Genomic DNA, 18547 nt, shown 5'->3' on the forward strand with positions numbered 1-18547 from the left:
CTAAAAGCATGGCAGACCTTAGCTTACTTGAGGCCATACTCTTTGAATTGAGTGAACAAAAAAAAACTCTATGATGCAAATAGTGTGCCATTTCAACATGGCTGTAGCCAACTCTCTCGTTCAGCCTTCTGCCCTGCTAATCGAGAGCTTATCCTGGAAACACCACTGTAAATTTTATCTGTAGTATGCAGAAGGTAAAGCATTATTACTCGTATCTAAATAAAGTACGATAATTAATAGGGGGTTAATTAGCCTAATGGTGCAACCCGACAACTCTATTGATCTGAAGAGGATGGCTGTCACTTTGACAGGCACCACCATCTTGCCTTTGTACGGAACCACTTGCGTGCATTAACACTGAGCGCCATATTCCGAAAATGGATATACGGTATGGTACGTAAGAGCTCCGGCTGCCTTTATGCTGTGCACATGCAAAGTGTGGAGCATCTAATGCTGATGCAAAATCTTTGTATTTCCCTTTTCCTATTGCAATAAAACTTGCTGTTAAATAGTACAGACTCTGTGCTTGTGAAGATAACACAGTATGGGTGGATCCAGGCATCCACAAACGTTATTGAAAGCTCCACACTGCAAGGAAGATCATTTCATGGCTCAGAAAATGCTAGCACTTTATCAGTTTCTATGGCTTACATCTATGGATAATAATTTCTATGGCTAATAATTTTCTACGGCTTACATCATGCTTCCAAGCTCATCTTCATTTAGGCAGTAAATTGCATTGTTACAGCATGTGACATAAAACAGGATGTCTGTTAGAGCCTGTATTACTTGAACAGTTTGTCAATTTTGTTGCCTTTATCGCAGCTTCAATTTGAGACATTCCTATTGGAACGTGAGGCAGAAGATGCCAGTCCCTTGGGACAGAACGTCTCCGATTTGGAAGTCTTTGGCAATGGAGTACGCAAGAGTGTGAGTGAACAGAATTTTTTAAATATGAATTGTTTCTTTTGCATAGCATCAAATATTTTCAAAACTATTTTTTCGTACTGTTCATTAGTAATGTAGAAATATACTAATGAGGCTGAACACTTTTTTGCATGGTAAACATTTGAGAAGTTACTTTTAAGACACTCCCTTTATTGACATGCCCTAAACATCATATTTTCTCACTTTACTAACTTAACATGCCAATTTAAATGCTGCTAAATCTCATAAATTAATACAATGAAAGAGCTGCAAACAAAAGCCATAAGCTACTTTAAAGCTACAGAAATTTTTACAGTCATGGTCAATCAGTTCAGCCTTTCTGTGCAACCACCTAGCCTGTGTCAAAATTTTATATCTCGGGAGTGCTTGCAAAGGAGAGACATGAATCAGGGGTAACATGGCAAACCCATTTTGATATTAACGAAATTGCAAACAGTAATCTGGAATTCAGAATTCACTCCCAAAAAGAAATATGTACGTACACAATAATTCGGCTACACATCGATACCGTAATATGAACACTGATCTAAGTCAAGATCCGTCCTAAGCCTTAACCTCTTCCTAGCCAAGATGACGTCTCAATGGTTACTCTCATGTGCTTCCGCAGTAGTAGAACATTCTCACTGTTCCGATGCCACTACTAAAACTATGACGAAGTGGTACTATCGTCGAAGTCATCCTGGAAGACATCGCTCAACGAGCTGCTCCTCTTCATAGCCGGTGTCCCGGTCTTACTCGTCATCTTCAGCTCACTTAGTCAAACCCAACTCATCCATGGCCTCATTGATGACGCATTCTGATGACTGGTGTGGGCCACATTCATTCTTGCTCGAAGTGGAAGAGCTGTAGTCCCCCCAGGAACTGCTGGGCAAGGTTGCGGCAAGTTCAGGCAGCCTCACTCGAGTCTTCCGAGATCGACGGTCACTCCCCAAGCCTCTTCGCCAACAGCCTTAGAACCGGGCAGCTACTGCTTCCGTTGCTGTAGTGACGCTGATCTTCCCGACCTTCACAGTTCGAAGCTCCACAGCACAGTGCCAGCTCATCCTCCGGGATTTCCCATTGCAGCTCGAGTCACGTGCCACGAGACTATTTCTAACCAATCTCATACGTGAACGTGGCACGTTTGCCCATAATCAGCGTCTCGCACACGTGTGCTGCATTCCAGTGCCTGGCACATGCCTGTGGCCTCTTACTCATGACAACCTGTCTAGCCCATAAAAGTACTAGTTAGGTATCTTTTCTCACTTGAGAAGTGTTTCTTTATACAAACCTGTATAGGTTTTGTGTGTTTGCAGCTTTGTAGCTGCTGACGGCCTCTGCTGAAGCCGGTTCCATCATGAAGATTTTCACAAAACTCTTTTGCTGTAGTCCTGTACTGGTATAGCTTTGAGTAAATTAAAACTTTTCTGTTTCTATTAGATGTCGGTGATCCTCTCTTCTGCTAGGACAAACGACAACGCTGCATTTGCTACCAAGATGGCTGCTTTACAAGAAGAAGCAGATGTCAACAAGACCATTAAAGAAATGCAGGGTAAGAGCAAATTCACTCTTCCGACTGCAGCTTCGATAAAATGTATACACGAAACACTCCTACAAATGTGTTCTTTCTTTCAGACATTCTTTACAACCTGCTGACATTCTCAGAAGGCCTCGGCACATCCTCTGGTAGCAATATTGAGCCCATGCTGCAAGAAGCTAAGCACATCACTGAGCGACTCAATGGGACCACCTTCGTTCCCGAATTCCGGCTATCTGAGGAGGACCTAGCTGAGGCCCGTGAAGGTCTGGTATCTGCATCCTCCCATTTGCAAAGTTACATCTTTACATCCATAGGAGCCACATAAAGCATAACATATAATTGCACAAAGAAGGTGCTCCTACGGATTCACAGTTCAATTGGTGATTATAAAGACAGAGACATTAAACCTAAGAGTTGCTAATGGTTTCTCCTAAATTTTTTTAACTGCCCTGCTGGTAAAGGAGTGAGATGTTTACAGTCACAAAGCTCTTCATCTGTGTTTTGCTGTATTTAATTTTTTGAGACAGAAGCTGATGCTGCTGTTGTGATAAAGGCTATTTGTACGTCAGGTGACCGTTTTTTTGTGAATGTGTCTTTTGTTTGGACTATTCATGATACAGTCAATGAGTTCATAGGCCCAAAGCATATGCAAATTATACATTGATGTACCATACCCACCCTGTTTTTAGTGCAAGGCTGCAAGAAAATCCATATGGATTTTTCAGAAAAAAAGCTTCATAGTTGCTGAGAAATTTGTTGTGGTCTGGGGATGTAGTCCGGGACTAACACCTTTCCAAGGTAGTTGCTCTGCCAATCGCATTGGTCGTTGGTCTTGAGTTGAATCCCTGAATAGAGAAATATTTTGGCAGTGATGAAACTTTATATCCTAGAAATCTGTATGGATTTCCTTGTGAGCTCATGTTAAGAGTGGGTGCTTCTTAAAGGGCCAGTCATCAGGTATGGTATGGTATGGAAAAACTTTATTAAGGTCCGTCGAGGTGCAAACTAGCATATAGCGGGTCACTACCACATCAGGACAGATTGGCCTAACCTCTCTGCCACGTCGTGGGCCCATTGGACTGCCCATAGCTGCATCCTTAAATCTGTACTGCGTAGCACAGCATCTCATTTGGACGATGTAATGCTTTCAACACGTAACACAGGGTACCGCCAGAACATATGATCTAAGCTGGCAAAGCCTGAGAAAAGCACGCATGTTTTTGACGTGTAAATTTTGGGATAAATTTTGTACAGACTGGGATATGCCCCGACCTGCAGTACTGTTCAACAGGCTCCGACTTTTTTTTTTACATCCTTCAAGGAAGCTCAGTAATTTGTAGAGTAGACCGCGGCGATGACGTTTTCTGAATATTACAGTGCTGCATGCCAAGTAGAGCCTCCATTTCGAAAAACAATTCTCGTGCTCCTTTCCTACGCTTGACCATGTGCGGTGACGCAAAGTCGCCGATCGTCGACTTGACGTAGCATGCAGCTCTATGATTGCTCTAAACAAGCGACGACGATGGGTTCTCCTCTCTGTGAGAAAGAATGGTGGCGAGGCCCCGCAAAAATCTGAAACCAGCTGAAACCGACGTTCTAACCCCTATAACTTCCTTATATAGCACGTATTTGCAAAATTCTTGTGACAGCATGTTCATGAAGCAAAAGTGCACATATTTCTTTTTGTAACAATTTTTCGACCTCGGGGTTGTTTACTGACCCCTTAATTTCCCTCCGCTAACCTTTCTGCCACCTTGTCGGTTTTTACAGAACTCATTTACAGTAGTACTTCTAATGTCTCTAGAACATCAGCATCCTTTCCTGTATGGCCGTCTCTTCACATCCGCCTTATGACACCTATATATCTAATATCGTTCATGTATTCTAAGTGCTGTGCATTCATTCGAGTGTAATTTCTCCCCAGCCCTGGAGCAAGCACAGCAGTTCTCCCTGCCTGTGGTGCAGAACAATGCAACGCTGGCTGAGCTCAGGCGCAGCATGCAGCAGGACCTAGAAGATCGCCTGTACGAGTTGGCCAACCACACGGCACGTGCTAACACCATGATGCGCAAGGCTTCGGGGCTGCTGCACATGGCCAATAGCTCACCATTCAGGGTAACTAATAAGTCCTGTATGATCCTATGCTGGGTGCATTTGATGTTGTGTGGATGATAAGAGGGTACTGACACAAAAATTCTGGCCTCGCAATTTTTTTGCTGCAATGTGTTCCTGGAAGCCTTTTAGTCATAACACGATGCATCATTTTCTGCAGCACGTGACAGATAATGAAATACAGGCTCCTTATTACCAACCAGTGTCACTTTTGGTTTGAAAAACGAAAAGCCACCGAGTGCAAGTATCACCACCTAGCGGGTGCAATGCTTAACCATTTAAGCACACAAAACATTCATGCACTTCCGCACAGTTTTCATCAAAAAGTTTTTTGAACAGGAAAAGGGACAGCAGTGTCATTATGCACAAAACTTTCAACTTGTGTGTGGCAGCCATGGACTCACAAGTATCTGCCGAGTAATACCTAGTCCGCTGGAGCAAACGCGACCAAAGAAAAATGGTGGCTATGACATCGTCATGACTCGGGGCAGCGTGGTCACGTGAGGGAAGTAGGGGGTCCCCTTTGAGGGTGTTAATAGCCTGATGGAGTCGATCGCTCAAACTTCAAACTTAATTTAAAATATCTTCCAAGCTATATTTGATGTTAATATTTCACAGATGATAAACACAGTTCACGAGAACTTATTTCGCTGACTAGATCTCGGCTGCAAAACTTGTGTCAGTATGCGTTTAATGTATGCCGACTTGTGTACCTTTGCAGGGCCTAGTTGCTCAGAGTGAAGAACTGCAGTCTAAGGCCCAGGAGCTCTTGAAAGAAGGCAAGGAGCTGCTGCGCCAGTGCTCAGGCTTCAACTTGGATGCGGATAAAGCTCTTGATGTGAGTGCCTTGGGGCATTTATATATCAGAGCACTGAATTAAAACACTGACAATTACTTTTTTTTTCTGCTTACTAACGGTTTTGAGAATTTTCACAACTTATGGTGTCCTTGCTCAGAGGATGTTTGACCATTGTTGTTTACATCGAGGTATTAAGGGACAGTAATTGACGACAGTGGGTGTTCAGACATTCCCGGGCACTCAGTATCTCGAATAAACCAGGAATGTGAACACAACGGAAAGAAAGTTTAAGGCAGTTACAGTGAGAACACACTGTATCGCTGGGAACATACAGGCATAATTAGACATTCTACTGGAGAGTCAAGAAAGAAGACCACTAGGTCGGCTTTAGTGCTCACATATCTTGGAAGCAAACAAATAAAAACAAATGTAATACAACTCAAGTGCATTGCAATAATTTGTAAATAATAGAAAGCTGTAGTGCGTAAAACACGATGGGTACTTACAGGCGCTGGGTGACAATGAGCGTCGACTGCATGATTCAGTGGATGAGCTGCAAGAGACATTGGCCAAAGTGAAGAAGCAGACCTACGAGGTTGAGCCAATTGTCCGTGAAGCCGTTGACCATTCGCACGATCTTGAACGCCAAGCTGAGGAATGCAAGAGGTAAGTTTTTGTCACGTAGAACACCATGTTCAAGCAGGGTGATATTTCACAATCAGCCACCCAACACTGGCTTTATTTTCACAAGCCTGCAAGCCACGCCCGCACGCGAAACATTAGGCTAGGCAGTCTATAATGTTACCTTTACGTTGAGTGTTAAACTTCAGGATGTTGACTTTATGGTCTTCCATCTAATTGTTTGATACGTATCACAGGCGACTATACAGAATTCATCCCACATGTGCTCTTAAAAAGATATTGTATTTTCGTTTGAGAACACATGTAGAGTGCATCGTTTTCATGCCTGCAGTATGTATTCAAGAATTAAATGGAAAATCATCAAGTAAACAGTGTGAAGTTTAGCATTCCCCTTTCTCTTCATGTGTGTCATGTTTTGTTTTATTTGCTATGATAATTCACTGCTGTTACAGCATGTTCTTTATGCTGTATGCTTTGTTTTAATAAGTTGGTACTCAGTCATTACATAGGCAGTGCTGCAATAATCCTGCATCATCGTTCCCTACCAAGGAAGTTTACTTAGGTCGGTGCAAATTTTAACACGATAGCATTGAAGAGCTCGTTTCGCAGAAATTCCGGCGTCGGCGTCCGCATCGTTGGTTGTGAGCGAAAAATTATCATCTTTGCATGACCAAAAAGTCGGGAAAAATTCAAATAAAATAAATAATCTGGGTATGAATGGCGCCCCGCCGCGGTGGTCTAGTGGCTAAGGTACTCGGCTGCTGACCCGCAGGTCGCGGGTTCGATTCCCGGCTGCGGCGGCTGCATTTCCGATGGAGGCGGAAATGTTGTAGGCCCATGTACTCAGATTTGGGTGCACGTTAAAGAACCCCAGGTGGTCAAAATTTCCGGAGCCCTCCACTACGGCGTCTCTCATAATCAAATGGTGGTTTTGGGACGTTAAACCCCACAAATCAATCAATCAATGGGTATGAATGGGGATCGAACCAGGATGATTTGCAAAGCAAGTGGGCGTTCTACCACAGAGCCACGCCTCTGCTTGTGAATACAGCAAAAATAACTTCCTTTGCTTGGAAATGCAGTGAAAATAGCTTTCATGCTTTACAAACATATGCGTCCTGTATACATGCTTCACAATGCTACATGAAATATTGCCATAATAATGCATGGTACAAGCATACATTGCCATCGGGCATCAGAGCATGTAATTATCATAATGACTTCATCGTTTGAAGCCAGTCACATACTACAAAAGGCACACATGCTACTGCACCCTTAAGGCCACGTAGTGGGTGCATGGCAAGTTCGCAAAGATTTCATACACTAAGTGTTTGAAGTATGCACTACAAACAAAATATCGATATCGCGTTCAAATTTTAAAGAAAAGCTTAAGGGTCGCCCAATTTTTCTTTATAAGTGTACATATGTTAGCATTCTCTTTTACAGGAACATAGCGAATTGGTGATTAGGAATGAGAAGTGAGTGATGTGTTTGTGCACTGATATTATCGTGGATGCATAAACGGCCTTGCTTTCTTTTGCAGCATCCTGTACGACACAAAGCAGACATCTGCATCGGCACTTGCCTATGATGAAATAGTCAAAGCTGTTGACGATGCTCTCAACTATTCACGTGCTGCCAAGGCTGCTGCTGATGAGGCTCATTCACTGGTAACATTCTCTTCTCCTGTAGTTTGTAAGAGACCTAGTATAAAATTATTTCTGTTTTAATCTATTGCTGCATTGTTGCAGCAAAATGAGTCAAAATGTTTCTGTGATGTTGCTTGCTGAGAATGAATACCTAACATGGGCTAAAGATAGGAATGAAACAGAAGCCTGATGTCACGACACTAATATACATAAGCATTCTTCTTTACACAAGCATCATGCTATCTCTCACTACATGAAATCTCACAGTAGATGCGTTGCTCATCTATGTGATACTGTTACGCTACTCACACTTTAAGGTAACTGTTATTCAGGCATGTTGAAGTATATTACTGTGTTTTTATCATCATTCTTACAGTAAACTTATGTTTGTAGAGTACAAGAGGACAGACAACACTATTCTTTTTATGTCCCTTTGATACTTTATTCCCCATAATAATTATGAGCGAAATGGAAATTTATGACTTCTACATGCTTGAAATATTTGTTGAAAAAGTCAAAATTTGACGTTTTGTAACCATTAATGTTTCTCTTTTGTTTATGTTAAAACCGAACTTTTTCGCCATTTAAGTAAGGTCAGCAGCAGTGGGCCTGAGCTGACAGTAATATTTCTTTGCTGCTTGGAAGCTCACAGGGGAAACCAACAAAGTCAGCTATACCTGGTGAGCTTCCCTGTTTCGGTGCAAGTAAAATGAAAAAACTGAAGGTGCCACTGCTCAATGTTCCTCGGGAGCACTTGTTGAGAGATAATCCAAATTTTGATCTGAATGTGCATCGTAAACCAAATCACCGAGCCTTTGGGACACTGTTGCATGAACAAGAAGACTTAGACCTGTCAATGCACATTTCAGTCTGTCGGTATCATCGACCGTGCATCTGACTCTAAGGACAACAGTGAAGGTCTCCTCGCTGACGCAAGGGAACTTGAACGACATGTGGACTATGGTACGTGTTATTAGCAACCCATAAGATTACTCTTTATAGCTTGTGGTGGGCTGCAAAAACCAAGGAAAGAGGGGGAATGCCTCTAGCTTGTGCACTTCTAAGGTAATAAAAATTAAGTCTGAGTTTCACAATTAGTTATGACAAGATGTGCAAGGTCAAAGTGAGTCCCTGATGAAAAATGAACAGTTGTACTGGTTCATCACATTTAGGCTTGTAACATTAATAAAAAAATAATAATAATTGCTGGTACTTTATGTGCCAAAACCACCGTACGATGATAGTCCATGGCATAGTGGGTGACTCGGATTAATTTTGTCTGCCTGGTGTACTTTGATGTGCATTTAAGTTTAAGCACACAGGGGTTCCTTGCTATCGTCCTCTTCGAAATGTGACTACTGTGGCTGGGAATCGAAGCCACAAGCCCAACTCAGCAGCATGACACCTGACATACTAAGTTGTCATGGCAGGCTTGTAGTTTTGTAGATTTTATGCATGTGTGCATCGAGTTTCAGTTTTTTTTTTCCAGAGTCTGTGGGGCCTTGAAAACTATTAAACCAAAGCACTAAACACCAATGCCTTGATGAAATGCAGTTGGCTTGTGTGGATACAATGTCTCTAAAAAATGTATGTAGAATTTGTGAAGTCTACATTTAGATCATGCTTGTTTTTTTTTTTCCCCGTTTTTAGAGATGAAGCCAAGAGTAGGAGACGCTGTTGAAAAGCTTGCAACCATAGAACTTCATAACAAGATGAATGCCAAAGACTTGCAAGACCTGGCACGGGACATGGACAATTTGCAGACAGGTAATCTCATTCAGCACACCTACACCCTGCTGTTTAATTGTTATGCTGCAGTGAAAGAAATGGTTTCAGGAAGTTCTTACGTTTTAAAGGAAACTTTTAAGGTTACAGGGCTTTTTCTTCATAGCAGGCAATCATTTGGATTAACATTGGGGCTGCTATATGTCAATCGAATAACTGCACGTCAGTGAGCTCCTCAGTAACAACTTATATTCGGAATAATTTTCTGAGTTATAAACTGGCAAATAAAATAAATATTGTTTCCATTTTCCAGCTTTTAATAGCAACCTTTAAATGATTATGCAGTAAAATTATCTAAAATGCAACTTCGATGCATACTTCTATGTAAGTCGCAAATTCTCCATATGCCACAGAAGCGAGAACCTTGCAACAAAAAACATACTTCAGAACTGCGTAAAATGTTGTGTGCCACCTCTTGTCACCAAATAAACATATTTATTGAAGATAGAACTTACGGCACCCAGGTGAGAAAAAAAAAACACAAAAAAGTGAGAGCTGTTGCACGCGATTTGCCCTCTCCGCCATCAGCTACAAAGAAATTGGTTCTAGCATAAAATACTTTCGATGAGACGGCACTAGATCTTTTATGCTGAAAGCTACAATTCCCCAGAGTACTTCACAACCGACATTAAAGGCAGCATGAATTTCGTTACTTGTTTGCTCGAAGTTTTTCGGTATGTCGCCAATTCACGAATCTCGGTAGTAAAGGTTTAAGTGTGTGCTTTATTGTCCTGCTCTCTCTCGTCCATTTTTCATTCCGCAGCTGAAAGCAAAGAAGCTCTGGTAGCCTCAGTGACAGCTGTGCGGGAAGCAGTCGACGAAGTGCAGGGCACCTCAGACAAGATTGATGCCATCCTGGAGCGACTCCCAGGTGAAAACACCCACGCTGAGACACTCTCCAGCGACAACGTAGGCTACCAACAGGCACTGCTGGCTGCCAGCAGCTACAGTGAGTCTACATTTATGCACCTCCTTCTGGATAAGATGCACTAATGCAAAGACTGAATTATTGTTGTTCTTCTTATTATTATTGTTTATTATTATTACTACTACTATTATTATAAATATTTATTGCCATCAATGTTTTAGTAGTAGTAGTCACAGGTGTGCATGCAGTGGAGAAGGGGGTTTTTGCCCCCCCCCCTCCCCCCAGTCACTATATAGAGGAGTGGGTTGCAAAGACTGCCCCATACTTTGACTGAATAGGGGAGGGGCACTGAACACACCACATTTTGTGTGGTTGAAAATCTATAATTGCGCATTTTGAATGAGTGCTAAAAACTGCCCATCTTAACATTCTAGCTGTTCTCCTCGTACGCCAGCCAGTCATTATAAGCTTTATTTACTCACGTTACACAAAGGGCAGTCCAACCTAACTGCCAGTCTCCATTCAACAAGTGATTTTGATGAGCGAGTTGGGAGTATGTTGAGCAAGCTGAAGCAAATAAGTATTTAATATTCAATAAGTAATTTTTTACAGCACAAAGTACAGCTTTCGTTAAAAAATTCCAGAGTGTGAGAATGTGAAATTCGCCTCGTCAGATGCAGAGTTGAGAAACAGGCTCCTTTCAACTGCACCAGTAAGTTGTTTCGCTAAGGTGCAATGCACAGTTAACAGAACGGACAGACAATTAAGGTGAAAAAAGCACAGGCGGCATTACTTGTGGTTTTTTAACTGTAAATGATTCTCACTGAAGTTAAAAGGAGTTATTTCCGTTGGCAGGATCTGCACCCATAACCTTTGAATTACACGTCTGATGCTCTACCATTTGAGCTATGACAAAGAGCGCTATCTCATTGCTCAAGTGGTAGAGCATCGGATGCTCAATTCAAAAGTTGTGGTTGTGGACCCCACAGACCACATATAATGCACCCCTATGCTTTTCTTGGCTTAGTTGCCAGTCTGTTCCATTATTTCTGTATAATACAAAAAAACAAGCCTTTCGGACAATAATGCTATAGTTATTCGTGTCATTACACTCAAAGCCATCATAAGATTTTCAAGCTTGGTTAGATTATGCACTTTTGGTGACTGCATGCTTGCTTGTATTCAGTTGATCGTGTCGTGGCTCCTGAGCCAGACTTGGGTCGGCTTGCGAACCGGCTGCTGCAACGGCACAATGCCATGAAGGACCATGCCATGGACATCCAGAAGCAACTTGAAGAACTGCGTCGCAAGGTGGCCCTTGCCAAAGATGAAGCTAACAGGGTCAGTGCATGTGAGCTTCGCTTATGCAAAAGTAATCATGAAAAAAAAATAAAGGATTGGTATACAATTAAGTTATTTCACCTAGATTAACTGAAGACAAAGTATTGTGTTAAACTAGCAGAAAGCTAATATTAGACAACATGAGCAGTCATTTAGCAAACACTAGCTAGTGCTAAGTAGTGCTGGCAGTACGTAAAGAAATACTGTAGTTAAGGTCACATGTCTTAGTCACACAAGAAGCCAACGGAAGGTGTACAACAAAGTTGGTTGCAATGCAACAGTTGCATATGGTCATTTTAGCTGAAAAGCAAACCTTTTGGTCAAGTCACTCAAGGCTCTTTTGCTATCCCAGCCACATTGCTTGAATTCAAATGAAATAAAATCACAGATCAGGCACTTATTTTGTATAGTATGGTTACATTGGAAGGGATTTACACCCTTCATGGATGTATCCTCCACGGATGTATGTCCTCTACCTTCCTTTGAGTGTTTGAGCATGTCACTCACACCAGTGAAGACTAACCATGCTCCATGTGCTCAGCAGGTTTCACCGTCAAAACAACCAAAAAAGGCTCTTTGCCTCAATGCCTACTCCCGCTTGTGTTTCCTTCCCTTTTCTGTACTGCTTCTGTGTACATCATCATCACCATCATCATCTTATCATCATCATCATGATGACTATGCCCACTGCAGGACAAAGGCCTCTCTCATGATTGGCCAATCAACCCGGTTTGTGCTTTCCGTTGCCACGTTATACCTGCTAACTTTTTAAATTTTATCGGCCCACCTATCTTTCTGTCTCCCCCTGACCCGCTTGCCTTCTCTAGGAATGTAGTCAGTTACCCTTAATGATCAGCGGTTGTCCTGCCTACATGCTACGTGCCCGGTCCATGTCCATTTTTTCTTCTTTATTTCAACTATGATATCCTTAACCCCAGTTTATTCCCTAACCCACTCTACTCTCTTCTTGTCCTTCAAGGTTACACCTTTCATTACACCTATAATTTTCTTTTCCATCGCTCACTGTGTCGTCCTCAATTTACGCTGAACTTTCTCTGTAAGCCTTCAGTTTTTTGCTTCGTTGGTAAGTACAGGCAAGATGCAGCTGTTATATACCTTCCTCTTGAGGGTTAGTGGCAGATTACCATCCATAATTTGAGAATGCTTGCCAAATGTGATCCACCCTGTGTACGCTTACAGGTAAAGATTGGCATGGAGTTCAAGGGCAACGAGTGGGTCCGACTAAAAAATCCTGAAGATTTGCAAGAGGCAGCCACGTACACTCACCTGTCACTGCATGTCAAGACTGACAGGCCTGACGGCACACTCTTTTACCTTGGAAACGGCCAGAGCTCTCAGCCAAGAGCGAAGCGTTCCCATGAGGTCAGCATATTCTAGACACTTTTTTGCAGATCTAAGTTTTATTAGTTATGTTGGGTATGTTTTTGTGAAAGAGATGCAGCCGCCCCGTCACGGTCGTCTAGTGGCTAAGGTACTCAGCTGCATTTCTGATGGAGGCGGAAATGCTGTAGGCCCGTGTGCTCAGATTTGGGTGCATGTTAAAGAACCCCAGGTGGTCGAAATTTCCAGAGCTCTCCACTACGGCGTCTCTCATAATCATATAGTGGTTTTGGGACGTTAAATCCCACACATCAATCAATCAATCAATCAATCAATCAATCAATCAATCAATCAATCAATCAATCAATCAATCAATCAATCAATCAAAGAGATGCAGCTCTTCTGAGAACTTAGTGACTGACACTGTTGTTGCTGCTGTTTGTTTAGTTCCTCTCAAAAAATACAGTGAGAACACGAACACAGAAAATCAATTTCCCTCCAAGTAGCCATTTCTCATGGTGCTCATTATGATAGTAACAGCTAGTCACCAGTCTTCCAGTGAAGGTTAAATTTGTTGCAGCACCAGCTATCCGTCAGTTTTTTTGTGTAGTAAGTGACAAGTTTTTCTAGAAATATTGTTCTTGCATTCAGTCATTTAAATTTCTCTGATTTTCTTATTTCCTGATACCTTTATGCTGGGCTGACTCTTTTTAGTGGAATTTTAATCTGCACATGTACTTTTCAGGGCGATTTCATGAGCTTGGTACTCAGAGATGGCTACCCTGTGCTTCTTATCAACCTCGGTGATGGAATTGAAGAGATCCGGAGTGACAAATATGTTGCCGACGGCATGTGGCATCAGATTGTTGTTGACAGGTAACCAATCTACTGGAATGGTCATTGAGCAGGCCATAAGCTTATCTTCATTCAATGTCTCCCAACTGTACATGCATGCACAGACACGCTCTCCAATTGTTTTGCGTGTCATAAGGCCTCCATAAAATATGCTCACCGTGCTAGCCAACTATTTTGTCTCCAAATTTTGTAAAATTTGATATCTCCTGGTACATATGAAGTTGAAGTTTATTTCAGGCAAAAGCAAAAAAAAAGAAGAAAGGTACAATTTGCCTAGGGGACCGGCGAAAAGGCATAAAAGCCTGACAAAGCACCTGCCCCCTGTAAACCCAAAACCCGCCAAAATAACACAGTGCTCAGTGTAAAGTAATGAGTCAATAAGAAATTAAGCATAAATAAGTTTCTACATACAAAACATGTACAGGAAAACATAAATGAGCGAAAAGTTTGCGCAGGCCATGAAATCAATAAAGCATATGCGTGTCCGACAAATGAAGCAAACTGTAGAGGACATAAACAAACACTAATGTAAGACATGTAAAATACCCGAAGAAACTTTAAATTTGAATACAAGGTTTCAACAATCAAAAGACAACAACATCAATAATGAATATGTTTGACCGATAAATGAAACACAGTTTGGATAACATAACCAAAATGTTAATGTGATTTACACAAGAAAATACTTCAGGGAATATGAAACAAAGATGGTGACGGTGATTACGTTTGTGTCAATAGGAAGTGTTCCTGTATCTTTTTTTTAAAAATGTCATATGAGACCATATTGTCAATTAGAGAAGCTACAATCGGTTGTTCGTTCAGGAAATGCGAAATTTGATACAATAGTTTTTGTGTGCCGTAATTTGTACGTGGTTTCTCATATGTATACACCCTGTGCCGTAGGTTGTGACTGTGATCTCTCGGGAGATGCCTCTGATAAAACCCTGAGCGATCAGTTCATACCTGTTTATAAATAAGCATTGCCAATTTTTGTTTCATGACGTTGGTTACCGTAAGTATTTTATGTTCCTTAAAGAGAGGGGCGGTATGATGCCTGAATGACACCCCTTATATTAGTCGTATAGATTTTTTTTGCAAGGTGTGAATTTCGTCAGTGTTTGCTTTAGTCGTATTCCCCCATACAAGAAGACAATAATGGAGATGTGAGTGAACAATGGAATAATATAGTTGTTTTTTCAACCATAGAGGGAGGAGTCGTCGCAATTTGCAGATTATACCCGTGGATCTGGAAATCTTGGTACGAACGTGGTTGGTGTGTAAGGACCAGTCTAAGTTTTCTTGAAAAAGTATCTCAAGAAATTTATGCGCTGTGACACGTTCAATTTTCTGCCCTTCAAATATTATTGTAGGCTCGCTTGTGATAGCCTTATTGCGCCGGCGGAATAAAACATATTTTGTTTTTTTGGTGTTTAATTCTAATCTATTACACTTAAGCCAGCCAGACAGATGTGTCAGCCACAGGTTTGCTTGTTGTTAAAGGTGATTGAGAAAATTACCGATGAAGAATATATTGGTGTCGTCCGCGTAGAGAACAACATCGGGTGTTAGCGGTATGTTAGGTAGATCATTGATATGAATCAAGAATAGCAAAAGCCCTAAGATTGATCCTTGTGGAACGCCACAAATGATATTACCTACGTTTGGTTTAGTGTCGCCGAGACTGGTGTACTGTTGCCGATTGCTTAGATAACTTTTTATAAATTCTAGAGCCTTTCCTCTAATTCCATATGAAAGGAGTTTCCGTAATAAAATATGGTGCTTAACCGAATCAAACACTTTTTTGAAGTCGAGAAAAATCCCTATGGTAAGTACTTTATGTTCAAAATTGTCAAGTATTTTTTCTTTAATATCCAGTAGTGCTGTTTCAGTAGATTTTTTCTTTTGGAAGCCATACTGTTGTTGTATTATCACATTTTTTTGCAATAAGTAATCTGAAAGTCGTAGGTTGATAACTTGCTCAAATATTTTAGAGAATATAGGTAATAATGAGATAGGCCTATAGTTATTAAGGTCATTTTTATTACCGCCTTTAAAGATGACAGATACTTTCGCAATCTTTAGCTCATCAATAAAAATAGCTGAACTAATAATTGTGTTAGCGATATGTGAAAGCGGCTTACTTATGGCATGGGCAACTGCTTTGATAGGCTGGGGTTTTAAGTCATCCACGCCACATGCACAATTATTTTTTAATTTTTGCAACAGTTTGTATATTTTGGATTCGGATGTGGGAAACAAGAAAACAGAGGATGAAATGTTGCTAGTTACATAAGTATGATTGCTTATCTCCCCAGCAGTAGTCCCACAATCGCCAACTCTAAGGAAGTGTTCATTGAACCTATCTGCAAGTGGCGGACCTGAGCATGGTTCACCGTCTATCACGAGCTCCGATATAACCGATTTATCATCTTTGCACATAAGGTCATTGACCTTTTTCCAAACTTTTTTGGAGTCATTCGATATACCAGCAAACATGTTTTCGTAGTACGCGAAACGCGCTTGTTTAATATCAGTGCCAAGTTAATTTCTATTTTTTTTGTATGTAGCTAATGTGTCCAAGTTTTTTGTTCTGATAAATACACTAAACAGACTATCACGCACTTTTATTCTTTTTAAAAGGTGTGAATCTATTCATGGTTTTCTAGACCTACGGGTTTTTTTAATCGTTGTCTTAGGAAATGCAATGTCATAGAGACCTTTGATAGTGTTTAGAAAAAGGCGGTATAAAGCAACGGGATCTTTGATCTCTGTCACAGAGTTCCAATCTATACCTTCAACTAAGTGTTGAAAAATCGCAATATTATCCGCAGATATTATTCTGCATTTATTGGTTGTATTCTGAATAGTTTGGTTATGTCTGGACAAGTATGACTTGAAGAAAATAAAGAAGGGCAAGTGGTCGCTTAAGTCTGCTATCAGTACAACTGCATCGCATTCACATGGCTGATAGTTTGTAAAACATAAGTCGAGTAGCGTTTCAGATATGTATGTAATTCTTGTTGGCATGTTAATTACATTTTGATACCCAAAAGAGCAGAAAATATCAACGACGTTTTGCCTGTTAAATGTTGTTGCCAATAAGCCGATATTAAAGTCACCACAGAAAATCGCAGGAAATCCAGATTGACAACAGTATTCTAGAACACTTTCAAGATAATTAAGAAACACAGTAACAGAACCAGAAGGGGGTCTGTACATGAGGACAACAATTGTGCCCATGCATTTGATCATTAAACACTCATAGTCAAGTTCAATATGGGAGTATTCCAAAGTATTTTCATATAGGAGAGAGTTTTTAATATAAATCGCCAGACCACCTCCTCTTCTGTTCTCTCACGATATTTGAATACATTTGTATCCAGCGAAATGTACATCAGGGTTATCACCAGAAAACCAGGTTTCTGTAAATGTCAAGATATCGAAATTATGTTCGAGTGTATCGAAAAAAAAAGGCTTACAGATTCTTGTTTGTGCCTTAGACTACGGGCATTTAGATTTAACAAGGATAGGTGTTTGACGTATCGTGTAGCTTTTAATTGTCGAAAAGAAAAGGCATCATAATAATTCTGCGACTGTGTGAAAAAAGCCATGAATTAAGTCGGCCAGAAAAAAAACTTTCTAGTTTTTTTTTTTTTAGTTACCACAGCCCTTCTAGATCTTCAGCAGTTCTTATGTTAACAATTTGATGACGTGGGCTTCGTCACATGAACATCTTCCCATTCTTAACCCAAAAAAACTGATAATGCAGCTCACGGGCTTTACACCTCATCAGCCAGAACAGCTTTTTGTTCTGTGCAGTTAAGTTTTCATTGAAAAAGATCTTGGACTTTGATTTCCTTAGTTCTTGTCGCTGTTTGAGCCAGATATCTCGCGTCAGTCGAGATGTGAAGCGTACCAATATAGGGGCGGGCTTATCAGCCTCGTCTTGCCCTGCTCTTTTCGGAAGCCTATGGGCGGCTTCTACATCCGATTCTGACAGCCTAGGCAGCTTCAAGTCATTTGCCAGTATGTTCAATTTTTCGAGAACATTTTCATTCATTTGTTGCGGAAGCCCGTGAATTTCAAGGTTTAGTCTTCTGCGGTATTGGTCTAGATCGTTCATTTCTTGCTTGAGTTTGTCAATTTTCTGCTCTTCTGCGCGTTCTTCAAGCTTTTTCACTCGTGTCTTTAGGCAGTCTATATCTGCACCTTGTTTTTTCATTTGTGCTATTACTTCATCGTACTTATTGGACATTGCTTGTACAGACTTTTCAATGGTATCAGCGGTGGCAATAATGCCTTCTAGTGCGTCCATTTTCTCTTTGATTGTCAGTAGTATGTTCAGTTTACCGTGTATTTCAGCAATTTCATTAGCAAGGTCTATTTCACGGTCCATTTTTTCTTTTGCATTACTCGAGCCGCCTCGGAACATTCGAGGTTCTGCAAGTCGGACATTTTCAAGAAGTTCTGGCCTCAGACGATTTCTTTTTGTATGCGCTTTCGGTAACGCCTGAGCATGAACCGAGATGATACTCATAATTGCACTCTGAACATGATAAATACACAGAATCAGTTGGGATACACTTGTGACAGGCAACACAGTTTTTTGCCATTTCATTCAGCAGCAGCGACAACCAGGTCTCTTGCTAACGTTTAAAACAGTGTAAATGAATAAGGTCGAGCACCAA

General features: G+C 41.1%; 1 protein-coding gene across 1 annotated transcript in view; it reads left to right on the forward strand.

Moving 5' to 3' along the window:
• Positions 1-18547, forward strand: part of LanA (laminin subunit alpha) — a 128904-nt gene that overhangs the window by 92909 nt on the left and 17448 nt on the right. The window contains exons 42-54 of the mRNA XM_075873036.1: positions 826-930; positions 2368-2479; positions 2563-2730; positions 4392-4582; positions 5301-5417; positions 5887-6044; positions 7564-7690; positions 8539-8632; positions 9320-9436; positions 10218-10403; positions 11509-11663; positions 12864-13046; positions 13750-13880. Coding sequence (XP_075729151.1) covers positions 826-930; positions 2368-2479; positions 2563-2730; positions 4392-4582; positions 5301-5417; positions 5887-6044; positions 7564-7690; positions 8539-8632; positions 9320-9436; positions 10218-10403; positions 11509-11663; positions 12864-13046; positions 13750-13880 — 1844 coding nt within the window. The remainder of the gene's footprint in view (positions 1-825; positions 931-2367; positions 2480-2562; positions 2731-4391; positions 4583-5300; positions 5418-5886; positions 6045-7563; positions 7691-8538; positions 8633-9319; positions 9437-10217; positions 10404-11508; positions 11664-12863; positions 13047-13749; positions 13881-18547) is intronic.

The sequence above is a fragment of the Rhipicephalus microplus genome, chromosome 9 (genome assembly GCF_043290135.1).
Source record: "Rhipicephalus microplus isolate Deutch F79 chromosome 9, USDA_Rmic, whole genome shotgun sequence".
NCBI lineage: Eukaryota > Metazoa > Arthropoda > Arachnida > Ixodida > Ixodidae > Rhipicephalus > Rhipicephalus microplus.